Source organism: Carettochelys insculpta, chromosome 1 (genome assembly GCF_033958435.1).
Source record: "Carettochelys insculpta isolate YL-2023 chromosome 1, ASM3395843v1, whole genome shotgun sequence".
NCBI classification, from domain to species: domain Eukaryota; kingdom Metazoa; phylum Chordata; order Testudines; family Carettochelyidae; genus Carettochelys; species Carettochelys insculpta.
In genome coordinates this window covers 203,005,461-203,024,719 of record NC_134137.1, presented here as the reverse complement: position 1 = coordinate 203,024,719, position 19,259 = coordinate 203,005,461, and the positions used below count along the sequence as shown (strand labels likewise).

General features: G+C 44.4%; 1 protein-coding gene across 3 annotated transcripts; it reads right to left on the bottom strand.

Moving 5' to 3' along the window:
- Nucleotides 1–156: 156 nt before the first annotated feature.
- On the bottom strand, nucleotides 157–16,182 carry PDZK1 (PDZ domain containing 1). 3 transcript variants are annotated; one of them, XM_074997821.1, is made up of 9 exons: nucleotides 15,995–16,182; nucleotides 9,668–9,879; nucleotides 9,027–9,267; nucleotides 7,582–7,718; nucleotides 5,287–5,482; nucleotides 4,329–4,525; nucleotides 3,181–3,375; nucleotides 2,103–2,402; nucleotides 157–1,056 (listed from the first exon to the last, which is right to left on the bottom strand). In XM_074997821.1, the coding sequence occupies exons 2-9, from the start codon at nucleotides 9,875–9,877 to the stop codon at nucleotides 988–990; spliced, it is 1,545 nt and encodes a 514-aa protein (XP_074853922.1). In that variant the 5' UTR covers nucleotides 9,878–9,879; nucleotides 15,995–16,182; the 3' UTR covers nucleotides 157–987. The 3 variants fall into 3 exon arrangements, with proteins under 3 accessions (XP_074853922.1, XP_074853913.1, XP_074853930.1); XM_074997812.1 differs by lacking the exon at nucleotides 15,995–16,182 and adding an exon at nucleotides 15,203–15,289; XM_074997829.1 differs by lacking the exon at nucleotides 15,995–16,182 and adding an exon at nucleotides 15,203–15,289 and having other exon boundaries at nucleotides 5,293–5,482.
- Between the last annotated feature and the right edge of the window lie 3,077 nt (nucleotides 16,183–19,259).

Sequence of the window (19,259 nt, the reverse complement as noted above, 5' to 3'; positions counted from 1 at the left end):
CCCATTCTGGCTTCCTGCAAGTGACTAAGGTAAATTTCACTCATGCACATTAAACATATAGCTCCCTGAAAACCATTTTCCCAGATCTTGCTCATTTTAAAGTTGTGGAATGTACATTATGGATAGCAGGAGTGAAAGACCTGGTAAAAAGAAATAGTCACACTGAATGATTTATTTATGCTTTGTCTCAAGTTCACAGCAAGGAAGCATAGCATATACTATTGGTATTACAGAGTTGGTTCATATTCCACTGATTAGAGACAAAGTGTCAGTGTGTAGTCAAACTGTTTACACTATGAATTACAGACCCTGTTCAAACTGCATGATTGGCAGCTAGGAAGGTGGTGTGGTGGGAATGGTGGCTGGCAGCTTCTGACCAGTGAACAATTAAGTTAACTAATTGTTTTGAACAGACAATATCTACAGCTTGCTAGCAGGAGTGGTGTTTACAGACAATATTAGCTTATCATATGTTACACCTACTGGATTGAACTGATTGTGTTACAGTAGATATAGGACATAATAGACACAGTGATTGGACTGATGAATTTTGATTAGAGGAAGGAAGTTTCTTGTGGGGAATGTGAGAAATCAGTTTATGTATTTAGGAGCTTGCTTGTTCTTAATAGACCAAAATACTTTCTCACTTGTGAATCACATTTCCTCTCTCTTCAAGGTGACAGATATTCCTTATTAGTCATTTAAGCTTTTACAGAGCAATAGAAGCAGTAACTGTCCACTTCACCAAGCAGAAGGCCAATGAACTACAATTAGCAGACTTAGGTGAGTGCGAGTCTCTTGGAAGTGATTGTGGGGTTTTCCTCATCAAGGAAAATTAAGCAGAAGGAAGTTGCTGTTCCAGTCCTCACAAGTGTGAGGTTCGATAGCATAGTGTAGTTCTGCGAGGTAAAAGAACAGACTGTTCAGAGGAAGAGAAATTCGTTTAAGCCTTGGAAGATGTCTCTTTGGTTTCTCTTGTGGTCTTTCTCATAACTGGGTGTCATCCTCCTCTTCTGCTGATGCTCCTGAGAGTGATGAGGAGGAGGATGAACTAGTCTGTGGAAAAACAGTATGTAGAAATTTATTTTATAGTTGCAGATATCTTGCCTCTGAATTTATTGGTCTGTTCTGACCCTATGCCCAATAGGTATTTGCCTTTGCATGAGGAGTTAGTGAATTATTTTTAAATGCACGTTACAAAACAGTTAAATTGTCTAGTGGGAATTCCATGTGCTTGCTCAACTTCCATATCAAATCCATCAAGCTCACAGATAAAAAGAAGGCTTTAACTATAGCTCTGCAAATCCAGCCTGGCATACAAGAAAGAATCCAAAATTGGAACTTAAATGACAATTCTGGGGATAATACATGAGGAGGAATAGAATCCAGTTAGCTCCTCTCTGGTTGTTGTTTCTTTTGCATAGACAGGAGTAAAAACTTGTTTATTTTTCACAGCAAACTGATTACCACCTGAATCTACACCGGCATCAGAGCAACTGAGTACAGGTGTCATTTTTTTGACAATAGTGTATTTCAAATTCTCATTGCTGGCACAGTTTCCCTGAGCCCAGTGTTGTCAGAATATTTATTCTTTTCTCGGGATTTTTGTTGGTCACTCTTTGTCACAGTCTACCCATGCTCACCAAAGAGTCTGTACCACTTTAGAATGTTTCACATGGTTTTCCCATGCACACAGTTGTATTTAAGCCCAGTTACTTGGGTCCTGTGCTCCTAGTAGTTGAACAAAGAATCCTGCATGACATGGTTCTCATGTACATTAATGCATGCTGTACTCGGAGACCTACTGGCAGCAGCATAGTATCTCTACTCGCTTGCATGTTCTCTCTCACATATGCACGCACACGAGCACACACATTCACTTTTTCTTCCCTGGCTCCAGTAGGTACTCTGTGGAGTAGGGAAAGGGGGCAGTTCTATCGTCTGTAACCAGGTCTGCTGCTCTTTACTATTTAATGTAGCTTTTGTGAGTCCAGAATACAAATAGAAGTCTTAGATCCTACCTCAAGCAAATTTTGTGATTGATTCAGGTTCCTTTCCTTATCTTCTAGTCCCCAAGATTTAGTGAACTAAAGATTACGCACCCTGTTTCTTGGTTCTGACAAGGTCCTCTCTGGCTCTTCTGGTGTGTTCTCTGTATATTCAGGAGGATCAGTTGTGTCATGCAGTTGATCTGCCAAAGAGGCAGTCACAGGAATATTTTGAGACTTGAAGTATTCATACGCTGCTTTTCCGCACACCAGTAGCGTCAGTCTGTCACCGCTGTCTCTTATTTTTGCTACAACCTTGTCATAGGATTCGTTCAGTACGTTCACACCATTCACTTGCACCAAAATGTCCTCTTCTTCCAGTCCTGCTGTGTCAGCTGGCCCACCTTTCTGTATCTGCAAACAGGCTCTCCGGTTATGTTACTAGCACACTACCTTTAAAGGTACATTAAACACCCAGGTAATATAAATTGAGAATGAATGTTCTGTGAGGTTTTTTTCCAATAGAGGAGAAAGAGTAAAGGCTGGAAGAAAATGATTTGGAGCAAAACTGATTTGGGGGAGGGACTGTGCCTTAACATAATATTCTAATATATTCCACTTTTATTAATAGTCCTGTAAAGAGTTTTGACTTGGACAGGTCTTTTGTTTTGTTGGAGATTGTGGTGGTATCATGTGGACTTAAACTAGATTTGGGAGTTGTGCTAACTGGGGTGCTTAGGGGGATGAGAGGATGATTTGTCATATTTTACATTTTAATAGGATCTTGTGGGTCTCAGACCCTTTACAGATATTACATTCAAAACTACATTCCTGTAGGTTTGGTAAGTATTAACAAAGACTAGAAAATAGACACAGAAGTTATGCATTTTTACCTCAGAGTTCCTGCAGAACTAAGACTATATACTAAGTCTTCTCACTCCTGTACCTTAATCACAAGATCATTCTTTCACCTCTAACGATATGACTTCATTCTGAGTTCAGTGACTAAAATTCTTATCAGCCAAGAGCACATATGACAGACCTTGGTTTTTAGTTACATATGGTTTAGACAGAATGACCTATCCCAAGTGCAGTCACAGCATAGAAGGAAGGGAATGGATGTCTAAACTCTCCTTTCTGGTGTTGCCTGCTTCTCCGCAGCTAGAGAGAGAGAGAGAGAGAGAGAGAGTACCTCTTTGATGAAATTTGCAGGAATATTCTTGGTTGCATTCAAACAAAAGCCAAATCCGCTAGGACCCTTCACTAGCCTACAGATTTTGGGCTTGTGGTTGACCACCTGTTCACCATGTGTGGTTGGCTCTTCCTTTACTTCATCTGGAGAGGAATTTGGTATTTCCTGGTAGTACAAACGTGGGGAAACTTGAGCCTGAAAGACCAAAAGTAAAGGAAAGAGAGTGTATGTTAGTATAAAAACTCCTAAAGAAAAATCTATCTAAACAGCTTAGCTACGTCTGCATGGCCCCTCCCTTTTGGAGGGGGCATGAAAATGCAGCTGATCGAAAATGCAAATAAGGCACAGATTTACAAATCGTGTTCCTTGTTTGCATACTGTCATGCTTCCGGAAGAGCTGTTTTCCGGAAAAAACAGCTGTATAGACGGGATTCCTTCAAAAACAAACCCTGTTTTCAAAAGATCCCTTCTTCCTGAAATGAAATAGGAAGATGAGATCTTTCAAAAACGAGGGGTTTTTTGAAGGAACCCCATCTACATGGCTTCCCCCCCCACCCCGAAAACAGCACTTCTAGAACAACGAGTGGCCTCCGTTAGGCAAATGAGTCACAAAATATGCAAATTAGTACCTTATTTGCATTTTTGAGTTGTCACGTTTGCCTGTCTCTTCCAAAAATGGGGGGCCGTGTAGATGCACCGCTTGCGTTTGAAATCTTTACAATAATATAGGTCCCACCTGTGGATTCTACTTGCTTTTTAAAACGACTCTAGTGAAAAAGGTAGAAAGCCACAACTTGAACACACATGTGAATAGGGATCTCTCCTCTAATAATATAAAAACTGCCTGGTAGTTGCAATTGACTTACTTGATCTCTGCCCTGACCTCAAGTTTGGTGGTGTTTCAGTAGTATATGGGAAGGCCTAGTGCAAGAGTAAATTGGGAAGTTCAGTGATGTACTGCAGAAGTCTCTGCTGAGGGAGACAGAAATGAGCTCACCTCAGATTTTTGTGATATAGAGTACTGGAGTAAATTATTAGAAGGCCTTTGAAATGGTACTGCTTTCAAAAAGGACCAACTTTTTCCTTGCTGTTCATGCCTTACCTGGAGAGGAGCTGTACAAATTCGACCCCCGCCTCCATTTCCTTACCAGTTTGTACATGGTGTCCGTCTGCTTATCCACCACCAGCAATGTGGTTTTTTCTCCACACCTCTTAATCCTCTCCACCACGGTGTCATGATCCAATGCCTCCACCGACTCCCCATTTACAGCCACCAGAATATCATTGTCCTTTAGACCTGCCTTGGCTGCTGGGCTGCCAGATTCAATGTCCTTAATTAAATGATCTGACCTCAGAAAGAAGACAAACAAAAAACAGGCCTAGTTTAAATAGAGAAAAGCAGTTATTCATGGGATAGGTTTGGTTTGGATTACAACTGATACTTAAGAAAGTACAAATTAATTCTCTGAATTCAGGTTAAAAAATAAGTTTCCTGATTTAGTTTATTCTGTATTAACTCTAGTGCAGAGCCTTGGTCTTCTTCTAAGTGACTTGAATATAGATCCCCTTTCCCCGAAAGTTGTGATTTCCTCTGAGGCAAAAATGGGGTGTGGGAGTTTGTCAACTTAAATCTGGTGAATCCAGTTCTGAGAGAGCACTCAGGGATCCCTTTCAAAACATTCAGGATATCCTGAAAAAAAATCAAATGTTACTCTGGACGTGTTGCTGACCATCAACAACATGGGGCTGGAGGCTGCATCTCAGTGGAGATTATAGGAGCTGGACTGTAACAGGTGAGGCAAGGTCACAAGCACCACAGTGGACTGTTCCACCTCACACTGGAAGGGTTGATGGAGATTCATAGATTCCAAAGTCAGGAGGGACTGTTTGTGACCATCTAGTCTGACCTCGTGTGTAACACAGCTTGTAGATTGGCATAGACTGGCTGTGGGTGAGGGGTTTTTGGTGGGAGGGGAGGAGGTCGATAAGCAGGACAGGAAATTCTTTCCAAGGTGACCAACGGGCACTGGAGAGTAAGCGTCCTGCAGGCTCCATAAAAGAGCACTACGAGGCATGCAAGAGCATGGCTGATGGCTGGGTTCTCACCGTTACCATTTTGTTCCATCCTCAAGTAAAATCCATAGCCATCATCTCCTTTCTTGAGCTCCACTAGTCGAGGTTTGTGGGGAAGCAGTTTCAGACTGGCTGTTTCTCTTTTCGGTGTCATTTGGTGGTTGCTATAGTATTCATCAGTTTCATTATCTGACAGCAGAAGAACGACATGGTTCCCAGATTTCTTCACCTGCAACGGTGCATACACACAGGCTTTGAGTGGAGTGTGGGGGCTGTGCCAGACTTTATGTTGGCAGGTTCTTTGATGTACAATGGTAGGCAGTAGATGAATAGGCAGTAGTGTCTATACTGAGGAAGTAGCAAGGTGGTACTCTAATATATGCCTATATTACTGTAGACTCTTCCACAACTAACACATATTGCAGGGACATTCAGCTCTGATTGTTCTGGATGGAACCCTGCAAATCCACAGATACACACTTTATAGCCATGGATATCTGCATGCACGTATATGAATGCTGCTCTCTGTGGCTCATTTTTGCAGATACTGATGGGCCGGAGTTACTTCCATCACCCTGCATTCTCTTCGTGATTGTGGTTTTTATAGTCTGTCTTTGTCATACCTCTGCCCCTTTACTCCCATTCTTCTCTTCATCCTCCAAATCTGCATACTTCTTCTAGAATGTGTTATAACAATAGTACAGAACCCAAGCACTGCAGGTTTTCTTAGTACATATAGAAGTTCAGTGCAGTGGTTCTTAAACTTACTTGACTGGGACCCTCTATTTTGTCTGTATTAGTTTTTGCCCTGCTCAAGTACACACACTGCCACTCTGCTCTGATGGTAGCATGGAGAACAGCCACTGTTGGCTGCGTGTCCAGCTCTGAAGGCAGCTCTGTGCCACTAGCAGTACAGAAAGAAGGGTGGCAATGTGAAAGGAGAAGTTCAGCAATAGCATTTTTCACAGCAGACTTCATTTCCTATTGCTACTCTCACTTCTGCGATGCCACCCTAGGACTGACAAACGGAGCCCATCTTCCTCCAAGTGTGGGATTGGGAGGAAGGAGAGGCAAGTCTGATCCTGGGGTGGGATTTGTAAGGAGGTCGGGCAGGGAGAGGACAGCCCAAGACTGGGAGGAGAGGGCTCTAGCTGTCCCTCTTCTTTCTTCCAGGGAATTTGTTGCCTTTTGCATGGGCTGCTGACAGCCAGGGGCCTTTTAAACAAACAAGAAAAACAAAACATGCAGCTAACATCTCCCCTGACACATTCCCATGCCTCCCCTGGGAGGTCTGGCCCATAATTTGAGAAGCACTGTTTCAGTGAAATGCTGTAGGATCTGTAGTTTCAATAGTGATATTCAGAAAGCCTTTCTAGCTCAAGTTGCTTCATAGGCATACTGGTGGTTGCTTACAGCCTCAGCATGTGTGATTTTTTGCAAAAGAGACTAATGGAAAAAATCACATGTTCTTTTCTTTCCATCCTTACTTCTCTTAGTGGATCAGTGGTGGGTTTGGTCTCTCAAATAATGTTCATTATTTTCCATAACCGCGGAGTAGATCTTTAAACCACCATCACCACAAATATGAATATACCAGTTGTTGGGACGATGTGACAGCAGGTCATTTCATAATCGCAGATGTAGGCTTTGTTGTATACTTTGTTTGCTCTGAACCCCTTTTACTGAGAGTTAAGTTACATTTTTGGCACTGTTAAAATTAGTTGCGCATTTCTTAGCAGGAAGGAATCCCACTTCCTGGACATCCTTCTTTATTTTCTAGCTATCCAGGTCTTCACATCAATCAGGTACTACTCTCAATCATGGAGCACAAGCTGCTGCGCTTTCCAGTCTTATCATCTGAATGTCAGAGAGATTCCCCTTTTACTGGACTCCATCCCAGACATGCTGACCAAATCATCCACCTAGGTAACAGAGAAGTTTTTATAATTCCTAAGACTTTCTACTGTTTATGTAATCAGGCTTATGGTAACAGTACTTTTGTGGTTCTTACACCACTTAGGCCTGACCTGAGGATAGTATCCTTCCAAAGGAAGCTGAGGGTGTCTGGTGGAAGTCTGTCCCTGACTTTCTCTCAAGAACAACTAATTTCTTCCCTAGCCTTGCACTCCAGCTATCCATTCCTGACCCACCCAAGAAACAAAGCCAAAGCAGCAGCCTGTGTTGGGACTGAAGTACTGCCGATAATGTATTGACCTCTTCACCTGCTTTCTGAATGCATTCAAATAGTGTCAACGCTACTACCTCGTAGCCTCAGGCTGTGGAGCTGGCCTTTAATGAAGGAAGAAGAGGGGTTGTACTGACAGGTACCTTTTCAACCACTTCCTCATGTCTGTCATTTTCCACAGTCTTCCCATTCACTTCGATGAGGCGGTCATTGTGTTGGACTCCTGCCTTTGCAGCCACTCCTTGCGGGGACAGACCCGTTATGAAGATGCCCTTCTGATCTAGAACAGGTGAGAGAACTTACTGCACAGAGGAAGCTGCTGGAACATGCTTGCACAGATTACATCAGCATGGAGTTTTCTTGGCAAGTGCTGTAGTGATAGCCCTGGGCATCACAGGGCTCTGTTTGTCAACAGAAGTGGTACAATAACAGCACGTGCTTTCCCTACCCAGCCACATTTCTGCACCTGATCCTGCCCCTGGGGGGGATAAACTCTAGAGCAGTGGTTCCAAACCTTGTCAGTAGTGTGGACCTCCAATCACTCCCCCAATCCATTCACAGATCCCCAATCATCCCTCTAAACCATTCCCAGACCCCCATCAAAGCCAATTTTAGTCACTGTGTACACTCCATTAAATGAAAAAGAAAACCACAATGTAGATTTTTGGACAGCCGTTAATAACATTGGAAGCTAGTAATTTAAAAATAATAATTTTATCTTTGCAATTTATTTAACACATTTTCTATGATCATTTTGATTTTTTTTAAATTTTTTTCCACGGGCCCCCTGTAGTACCGTCCCAGACCCCCAGGGGTCCATACACCCCAGGTTGGGCACCACTACCCTACAGAGAAGAGGGAACTTCATCACCTCTGTCCCAAAACTGTTGTTTTCCTCTCTTCTGAGAGTGCCCAAGGCACCAGTTATGGTAACTTGGTTGATCCTTAGTACTACTGAGAATAGAATTGCTTTCTAAAGTTAGAATTGATTAAGGCCAACTTCTATTGTTTAATGTGGCTTATCCACATTTTAGAGTTTCTTGTGTGTGAAAGACTTCTATATATTATTCCTGAATTATTCTAGGGTACAGTGATAGTTACGTTGTTTGCACCTTGTACGAGCCTGACACTTTCTGAGCAGCAAGATGCAGGTGTACAGAACCCTACCCATTCTTTTGACTGGCCTCTTGGAAAGGGTCAGTGTGAAGAGGAAAAAGAAATCCCTAAGTTTCTTGCTTCTCATGTGAGCATGGCTAGACAGGGCCACTCTTTGTCTTTTGCACAGTGTGATCCTTTGCTTCAGCCCCTTTCAGATGGTAGTCTTCAAACAAACTCCAGAACCCTGAGAACTGATTCCCGTGGACATTCGAAGGAGGTGCACAGGACTTGGAGCAATCATTTGGCATCTGAGGAGGGCCCTGATGCAAATGGGGTTATGCCAAGTCTGCTTCAACAGTTGACAGAAAATAGGACAGGTTGAAGAAGAACCAGCATCTGTCCCCACACCTAACCACAGGAAATGTGCAGTCAGGAAATTAGAAGTTGTGTGCATTGGCAAACGCATACCATCTATGCCCATTGTGCTCACCAGGTGTGGTTTTCAAGGAGAAGTCAAAACTGTGTCCCTCCTTCACCAGGTAGCAGAGCCGAAGCTGTGGAACTGGGGCTGTGACTCCATTCATCACTGGTGGCTGCTTTTGCTGCTGGGTTGTCTGTTTCTGACCAAGCTCTTCCAAGTTCACCCCTTCTTTTTCTGCCTTTTCATAGGATGCCTCATCCAGAATAAGAATGGTTACAGAATTCCCACTCTTTCTGATCATCTCCACTACCTGTAATGGATAGAATGAGCTTGGAAGCGGTGAAGGTGGCTGATATAAATCCCCCCTACCCTGAAGCACAGCACATGAGAACACTGCATCTCCCTGTGCTCTTGGTATTTCATTAAAGTTTTCAGGCTCCAGTGAAGCTTGTTGAGATCTATTGATGCCAATATGTGAGATACAAATGATCCATGCATCTGAAAACGTGGTTTTTGCCCACAAATGCTTATGCCCAGCTACACCTGTTAGTCTTTAAGGTGCCACAGGACTCCTCTTTTTTGTTCAGCCCTTAGATTTCTAACAGAAGTTACTGTGAGGCAAGGCAGACAGAGATCTGCTGAACTAAATACCCAAAGTGAGGCTGAAGTTTTGAAGAATGTCTGAGGCTGCAAAATATAGTTAGACTTACCTGTGCATGCTCTTCCTTGTCCACAAATGATCCATTGACCCTCAGAAGCCTGTCTCCATCCTGCAGTCCAGCTCTGTCAGCTGGACTGCCCTCCTCCACGTTCCGGATGAGATGACCAGCTTTGTTTTTCTCAATGCGCAGGTAGAATCCATAATTCTCCCCTTGTTGTTTGGTCACTTCGCATTCTCGAGGCTGAAGATTGGAGGTCATTTCTGCCAAGCAGAATGGAAAAGATGTATATAAAAACAGGCCCAGGAAAAAAGGAGGCATGTCCCCTTATGAGAATGCACTGGGTATGTTAACAAAGATAAAGAAGTAAATGCTTTTGTCCTCCATTTCAGGTGAAGTTGATCTCTGCCAATTACTAAGGAGGAGACAGAATGATAGAGAAAGAAGTTGTCTGCTGTGGAAAATAAGATAGGAGAACTAGTCAGGGTCTATTCCAGAGCTAAGCATCACAGGAAAGGAACCATAAGGCAGGTAAAACTGACAGGAGTTGCCAGTGATAAAGAAAACTGAGGTGTGGCTAAAAATGAATTCTTGGAAGAGGGCAAAATTAAGAAAAGAACAGGTGGCTTTGAGCAAAGTGACCCTTCTTAGTATTTTTAGCTAAGCAGAATTAAGTGGGAACACCAGAGGTTTTATTTGGTTCACTCATTGGTCAAAAAGATTGTTCGGGGGAAACACTAAAGGAATTAAGGGAGCCTAGGTTGCCATATCAGTTTTCAGTGGCTGATCTGTTCTAATTACTGTACAAAGCCCTTTTCTCTGTCCAAGCTGAGTGTCAGTCCCTATAATTCTAGCCCTTCCCACACAAAATGAATGTTTACTTCTCTCCCTTTGCACAAAGGGGTTAAATTCTCTCTTGTTCCATTTATGCTGCTGTGTGTGGAGTGAGACCAATGGCTTTATGGGTCCCTTTAGAAGCGTAGCCAGTACCACCTATGGAATTAAAATATTTGAAATGAGAAGATTCACCTGGTGTTGCTCAGCTCCTTAATGTTTGTTTGTCTTCTTTTAACTCAGTATTCTGTGGTGATGTTAGGGTTGGAGGGGTTCCGTATGCAGGTTGCAGCTTGAGGCCAGGGGAGAAGTGCCTCTTCATGGCCACTGCGGCTCCATGGGGCACAGCTGGGGGAAGAGTGCATGTCCCCCAGCTGGGGCAGGTCTAGGTTCATCTGCACACCGGGGTCTTTCCCCTCGTCCCCTGAAGAAGGGGAACAGCCAGCATCTGTTCCCTCTAATATTTTCCATCCATGTGCAGAATAAATTTTCTTATGTGCACTGAGGCGTATGTGGATGTGCACCACCGGCAGAAACACATGCTGGTGGCTGTACTTGCTCTGTGAATCAACTGAACAGCACCTCAGTCTCTCCTAGGTGACTGCTTAAGTGCTCAGCTTAAAGGGAACATTGCCAGCAATGTTCTCATACCAGTGAGAGGTGGAGGGAGCTTTGCTCCCTCCACGTCCCCAAATAGTACTTGGGGGTTGGTGGGAGGCCTGGGGCTGGGACAGTCTCTGAGGATGGGGGATGCCCCACACAATCCCTTATACCTGCTTGGTGATTCTCTTTTCTGTTTGGTTTTATGAGAAGCAATCGCATTCCAGGCACATCCCATTTTCCTGGCCCAACAAAACCCTTATTGTGTTATAAGCAACGATCAGCGGAAGTGGCATACTGAATCTGGTGGTCCTAGCTCTTACTGTTTAGGAGGAGTTCTTGGACAGACACACACACACACTTACAGACACTGTCCAATTTATATAGACAGAGGAGCCTAGGGTCCGTTGACTCTGAGTCATAGGTGGGAAACCTGTGGCCCACAGGCTGCCTACAGCTCCTTGGGGTTCTGTGTGTGGCCCACAGGACATTTTGTTTACCCATGGACGGGCTTGCCAGGTTCTGCTGCTTTTCATTTGTGTAGGTTTTATCCTACCAGTATTACAAAAGTGGCAGGCGCCTAAAGCAAGGACATGTGAAATGAGGAGTGTACTGATCGCAAGCAACATTGACTGTGAGAGCTGTGAGCTCCCTCATTAAATAGGGATAGGGTAAGGGATAGCTCAGTGGTTCGTGCATTGGCCTGCTACACCTGGGCTTGTGAGCTTAATCCTTAAGGGGGGCATTTAGGCATCTGGGGCAAAGAGATTAAAAAAAAATCTGTCAGAGGTGGTGCTTGGTTCTATCAATAGAGCAGGGGACTGGGCTCCTGAGGTCCGTTCCAGTTCTATGAGTGGTATATCTCTATATATTATTTAACCAAAGAGCTGCTGTGATTCAGTCGGCGCGCCACACAAGTGCTAAGTATGCAGTGCAGTTAGCAAAACTACCCTATCCTGGGATACAACAATCTTGGTTAAGACAGTCATTGGTTATGGCAATACTGTGGCCCACTCACTAGCCTGGGTTTCCCCTCAGTGCTCTGAGTGTTCCGTATACTCAGACTAAAGGAGCAGAGAACTAGAGACAGGGTTTGTTACTGCAGATATTTCTGCTGTAAATGGGGTTGGGGCGGGGGTGGAATAAAAATAGAAGCCAAGGAAGGAATCTGGGTTTGCTGGATGTTTTGAATCCCTTCTCTCCTGGTCTATACCTAAAACTTATACAGGTTGCACCGCTCTTGTCCAGCATGGTTGGAACCCGACGCATTCCGAACAAGAGAATTTGCTGGATGAGGGGAGGTTCAGGGCTTCTGCCCCCTGACAGCCCTGGTCTGCTGCAGTCCCAGCCTCCAGTCTCCCTTCCTGAGACTCTGACCCCAGTGCAGGCTCCCATGGGGCTCCAGACCCTGCCCTGCCACTCTTGGAGGGCAGCCAGGGAACTGTCCCTGGCCCCACGGGCTAGATGGGGTGGAGATCCTGCTCTCACCTTCTGCTGCCATTGGGCAGATGGGGCTCCTGCCCTAGACACAGCCCCAACTTGGCACTCTGATCCTGGAAATGTCTGTGGTCCTGCTGGCGCCTGGATGTCTCTGGACGAGAGTGTACTGGATTTGAGAGGTGTAAACAGTACTAATGTAACTATGTTGTTCAGAGGTGTGAGACCCCACAGCCCCTATGTTGCTAAAACCCCCGAGTGTAGATGCAGTTAGGCTGACAGAAGTAAGCTTTGGTCAGCCGAGCTAATGTCACTAAGGAGGACGTTTTACACTAGTGGGAAAACTGGATGTACATCTATTGGAGGGGGCTGTGTTAGCATAGAGATAGGCTTAATGGTTTGGGAATGGGTTTTAATGCTTTTGCTGCTGGTCATTTGAGCAGAATTGCCTAGGTAATACATTTATGCCACAATCCTAACTTGCCTTGTTCAGGTACCAACAACTTCAGCTTACTACCTTTCTAACTGCCAGATCTTCCCTCCCTGATGACCTTTACAATTGATCAGTACAAAAATCATGACACACTTTGGAGGAAATTGGATGTCAAAGGGATTTGAATACACTACAGAAATAGCAAGCTGCTGCACTGACTGTGTTCGTTACTTTCCATTTAATTAATTGAAGACGTGGGTTTTTAAGTGTTATGTTAATTGATGCTGGATTTCCATTCTGCTGCCCTGGCATACCTCGCAAACCCTGCAGAACTCAGGGCCTCCTGACTGCAGCAAATGGGACGTTGGGAGCTAACTGCTAGTTGGGATGGAACTTTGTTCTCTTGGATGCCTGACCACTATAAAATGCACATCAAGGGAGAATTTAATACATGGAAAAGGTGTGTGACCTCTCTCTGGGGAACAGGTCCAGGGCAGAGTACGTTTCACTGTTTCAACAACTACTGCCAAAGAATGCTACTAGTCAGTATTTGCGTAGAATGTGGGGGTAGTTAACTAAGACATCTTTCTCTGAGTGGCTCTTCAGAACTGTGTAGTAATGTCCTGTAGTTCATGACCTATCCCTTCACCATCACTAAGAGAAAAATCTACCATATGACCAAGGCAAGCTGTGATGTAGAGATAACACATTAATCACAACCTGGGCAAATAAAGTACGTGTGATATCCTACTGTAATGTTTTCAAAGGCACTCTTGTTTATCTCCTTATGCACCAGATATCATGACCAAGAGATGTAGGAACTGTCTCACTACATCTGGCTGGTAATCTAATCACTGCCGGTTTGTGATCCTGTGAACCTCTCTCTGTTACCACCCACTAGCCTGGGTTCACAGAGTCCATCAGCTGCTTTGTGGCTAGTGAGAATCATCAAACAGTAAATTGGATTAGTTTATAGAGGAATAGGCCTGTGTTGCTGGGATGGTCTGGCCTGGGACTTCCTGGGTGTAGGGAAAATTTAAAAGAGAGTATTTCTAAGATGACAACAAGGGTTGTCATCTGAAGAAGCGGGTCTTTGCCCATGAAAGCTAATGCTCCAAAACATCTGTTAGTCTATAAGGTGCCACAGGACTTCTTGTTGTTCTCTCTTGACAAGGTTGTCACAGCTCCCATTCATGCTAGAAAATTCCTAGCTGCTGACATTTCCTACCAAATTGTTGGCTCTATTTTTACTATGTCTCTGAAGGTGAATTGGTGGACAGACTCACACGCAGACGCCACTCATATTCTGGAATAGCTATTCCTGATTAATTCCCTGTGTGAACCATCTCCTTCTGGAGCTATTTAATTTAGCACAAGATACCTTTGTTCTTGAATGAGGTTCACAAGTGAAAGATTCTTTAAATTCACACCAGACTTCCTTTTAGATTACTTTCCATATGTACACAAACCCTAAAATGATCTTCCTCCCCATTTTTAATAGACTGTTGTCCCTCTAGGTGAAGGAACATGAGTGGGTTAGGTCAGCTAGCATACTGAAGGTCAGAGAGGCACAGATGTTTTACTGAAGCTGAGATATAGGAACATTTTGGTACCTTAGGACCCAGCCCATAGATCAGATAGCTGGAAAGATTTAATATACTGCAATACCTCAAACATATCCACAAAAGAGAAATTAAGACTGAAGTAAATTCTGTTGTTGTAGGGGGTGCAGCCTTTCCTACTAATCTAGACTCAAATTGGAAAGTTTCACTTGACAGGTTCTCAGGTCATCCCAAATACAACTCCCCTGTCAGTGAAGAAGAAGAAGCCACAACACATGATTTACTTGCCCTTCCCTTTGAAAATTCTCCTTTTGTCCTGATTTTAGCCACCATGCAGTTGTACTATGGCAAATTTTTCATGTAGGCAGGCAAAGCTACCGCTTGTGGAGCTCACTCTACTTGAACCAGAGCAGGCTGCATTGGTGAAAACTGAAGCTCATAGCTGTTCGTACTCTGGAGTACACACCGGTGCCTGAAATAGAGGCAAATCCCAGCCTAGACAAGGCTGAAGAAACATTCAGGTGTTGGGGAAGGCAGGTGGTGAACTGGTGCACTGCAGTGACAAGCAAGGGTGCTAGTACAGGGCTCAATGCTAATTCTCCTTTTGCTGCATGAATGTTTTATGGCAAATGGGGGTAAAGAACCTACAAAGGTAACCAGGATAGTAACTAGTGGGAAGTTGGGGGAAGGGGTTAGTGAAGAAAGAAGGGAAGTTCTTACCTGTGTCGGTCTGTCTGCTGTGCCCTAGAGAAGTCTCTCCTGTGTATGTCCCTGCAGGTACGGCTGAACTTGCACTGAGCAAAGGTTAATTTAAAAGGTGATCTATTTAACTGAGTCTCACTTCATGCGTTCACCTCCTCCATTACCTGGCAGCAGAGCGCAAGTCACTTCTCCTTTCTCAGCAACTTTGAATTCTGCTTTGGGTTTTTACTGATCATTGTACTCTCAAACCCAGACTTTCACAGGACGCAGATACAAGCTAAGCCTGATCTTTGCCCTCGCTGAGAGCAGTTCCCCTGAGACATACAAGGGCTCGCATGGATTGTATATAAGACCTGTCTCAGCTACTGGAAAAGCACATCAGCAGACTTTGGTGGCAGGGACTCAGCTATTGGAAATAATAACAGTTCTGTTGCACCTCTGATCCTTGTACGGTAATCCCTTGAAATGCGCAATTTTGAGTTGTGCTTAATTCTCATCAAAATCCTGCTCCCCGCAGCCCTGGTTCAACCCTCCAGCATGGCTCTGGCTCACCCCACACCCAGCTTAATTCCACCCCCTGTACGGCTCCAGCTCATCCCCTCCATGCATGGCTCCAACTCACCCCCCCCACCCCCGTGCGACTCCAACTCAACCCCCTGCAGGGCTGCGTGGCCCTGGCTCAACTCCATCCCCCCTATGCTCCCTGCAGACATAACCCTCCCCAGGCTTAACCCCTGTGCCTTCCACCCACAGCCCCCACCCACCCCAGGCTTAACCCTTCCCAACCGCCCCATCAACTCCACGACTTACCTTTCAAAAGGAGATTTAGGTGCTTCTGCTGCTTCCTCAGCTGCAGAACGTGTGGTCCACCCGGGAAAAAAAGCCATCCCCCGACTTAAGTGAAATTCGATTTATGCGAGGGTGAGCGGGAACGGAACCCTTGCATAACTCAGGGGACTACTGTAGTCTCTGAATTAATACTGGCCTATTTACAGTGTGGCAAAATGGCATTGTGGAGTTCCAATTTTAATAACTTGCTTGTGTCCATAGCAAATTAGCTCAGTTTACTAGGAAAAATACACTTAAACATATTTACCTGTGTAAACCAGACAGATTTTCTGTGGAATCAGTGAGGCATGATATCTGTGTCTGTCAAGGGCTAAAGAATCGGAAAAAGCAGTTCCAAGAGGGGTAGAAGTGGAAGTAAAGGCCTGGAAATCGCCCCCTGAATGTTGCAATAATACACTCTTTGCATATAGTCAGGATGAATGTGGAAAATCTTCCTCCTGGACCTTGGGCATGGATGCTGTGTGAGTTTGCAAGGCATGCTGAGCGTAGGAATTATTTGTATTGCAATAGTATCCTGAGGCTTAATAAAGCCCCATTGTGCTACGTGATAGACAAACCCATAGTTAGACCGTCTTTGATGGGGGTGTGAGAGAGAGAGAGAGAGAGAGAGAATTAATTGCCTGAAACACCTGAGCCTCAAAGACTATGTCTAAGGTTGCTGATTTTAGTTGGCTGCTTTCCTGAAGGATTCATCACATGACAATCTAATGACAGATTAATCTTTAATTTCTGAAGACTCCAGGACAATCTGTGAGGGCTGGCAACCCTTACCTTCACAGTGAGTGGCTGGGAGTCTCAGTGCCTGGGTCTAGCAAGTTGGGCTCGTGCTATAGTTCTGAAAATAAAAACCCAGGTTCTGTAGTCTAGGGAGGGATTTGGGCTTCATGGGCCAAACAACAACATCAGCGCTGGTGTTTGTAGCACCATAGCATGAGCCTGTATCTGTCATCTCAGGCTCTGAGATTTACTGCCGCTTGTTGTGTAGATGTCCCAGTGAGACAGTCTGGGAAAACTGATTTTGCTGGAGAAACTTCAGTGAACAAATTGTGGCTGGCCCCTTACAAAAGCAGTTTCATTGCTATTGAAGTTCACACCTCCACATTAGAATCTGTCAATGGGCCACACACCCCCCAGCTGATCTGACTTGTTTTTTCTCCTCTTGATGTATGCTACTGATAATGGGCCATTTCCACCCTGACTGAATAGACCTTCAAAACAAAAAGCAGTCAAGTAGCACTTTAAAGACTAGCAAAATAATTTATTAGGTGAGCTTTCGTGGGACAGACCCACTTCTTCAGACCACAGCCAGACCAGAACAGACTCCATATTTAAGGCGCAGAGAACCAAAAACAGTAATCAAAGAGGACAAATCAGAAAAAAATGATAAAGGTGAGCAAATCAAAGAGTGTGTGGGGGGAGGTCAAGAATTAGATTAAGCCAAATATGAAGATGAGCTCCTATAGTGACTCAGAAAATTCTCATCCCGGTTCAAACCACGTGTTAATGTGCCGAATTTGAATATAAAAGCTGGCTCAGCTGCTTCCCTTTGAACAGCGGTGCAAAAGTTTTTTTTCAAACATGCATACTTTCAAGTCTTTAACAGAATGCCCCATTCCATTAAAATGTTGACTAACTGGTTTGTGGATCTGGAGTATTTTGGTGTCTGTTTTGTGCCCATTAACCCTTTGTCTAAGTGAGTTAGAAGTCGCTCCCTCTCTTACTACTCAACATGAATAGACCTTGTCAGCTCTGGCCCTCCCTTTTACTGGGACCCCACTCTTTAAATACTCCTCTGAACTCCTCCCGCCTCCCCCACACTCATGCATCTGACAAAGTGGATCTTTGCCCACTAAAGCTTATGCCCCAAAATACCAGTCTGTAAGGTGCCACAGGACTTCTTGTTGTTCTCAAAGATACAGACTACCATGGCTACCTCAAAAAAGATATATTGGCATTAGAAAAGGTTCAGAAAAGGGCGACTAAGATGATTAGGGGCTTGGAAAGGGTCCCATATGGGGAGAGGCTAGAGAGACTGGGACTTTTCAGTTTGGAAAAGAGGCGATTGAGGGGCGATATGATAGAGGTATATAAAATCATGAATGGTGTGGAGAAAGTGAATATAGAAAAATTATTTACCTTTTCCCATAATACAAGAACTAGGGGACACCAAATGAAATTGATGGGTAGTAGGTTCAAAACTAATAAAAGGAAATTTTTCTTCACACAGCGCACAGTCAACCTGTGGAACTCCTTGCCCGAGGAGGCTGTGAAGGCCAGGACTCTATTAGGGTTTAAAAAAGAGCTTGATAAATTTTTGCAGGTCAGGTCCATAAATGGCTATTAGCCAGGGATAAAGTATGGTGCCCTAGCCTTCATAACAAGGGCAGGAGATGGATGGCAGGAGATAAATCACTTGTCTTCTGTTCTCCTTCTCTGGGGCACCTGGCATTGGCCACCGTCGGCAGATGGGATGCTGGGCTTGATGGACCTTTGGTCTGACCCAGTATGGCCATTCTTATGTTCTTATGTTCTCTGATAGTGAACAAATTGGACTCCTGTAGAAGACCTTGAAGTGGGGTCTGGGTGGACTCCCTGGAGTTAGCACCTTACCCCAGAGCAGAGAAGACTCAAAGCTATCCCAAAGGGGCCAAGACTAATTTCAAGGGAAGAACTTGGGAGTAAGGGTGCTATCCCAGAGAGACTGAAAGACAGCCCAGGAGGGGAAGGGGAACTGAACCTAGAAGGTGGGCTTGAGAGGGCACAAGCTGGATGAAGTAATGTTTTGTTTGTTTGGACTTTTCTTGTCTCAGAAGGGAATTGACCCCAGAGTGTGAGCCAGGTGGAGGTTTGAGCCACCTGAATCCCAGGCGAGACAGAAAACCCTAGTTCTGTGGGTCAAATTATACTTCAGTTCTTTGTATCCACTAAGATGACCAAGTTGTAAAAAGTTTTTGAAGATTTATGTAAAAAAGAATATTTTTAATAGTTAAAAAAAGGAGGTGGGGAGTGATTGTGCTGCCACATTCAGCCAGCAGGGAGAGGCCCACATTTGGGGATTGAATGCTGATAATAGACTGAGCTCAGTCTTCCTGCCTGCATACCCTAGCAGGCTTGTTTTCAAACATCTCTGATGTTGTGGGGGCTAGAAGTTTCCTTCAACAAATAGAAAGCTGATAGTCTCATTTAATCACCTGATTGCAGAAGCAGCGCTTCTCAGGGAAGCACT

Coding starts and splice junctions, on each gene's coding strand:
- PDZK1 (XM_074997821.1), bottom strand. CDS start 9,877: ATGACCTCCAATCTTCAGCCTCGAGAATGCGAAGTGACCAAACAACAA. Junction 7,719..9,026: donor CTCCTTGAAAACCACACCTG/GTGAGCACAATG, acceptor CACCTGTTCTAG/ATCAGAAGGGCATCTTCATA. Junction 2,403..3,180: donor CTGCAAATTTCATCAAAGAG/GTACTCTCTCTC, acceptor GCCTGTTTGCAG/ATACAGAAAGGTGGGCCAGC.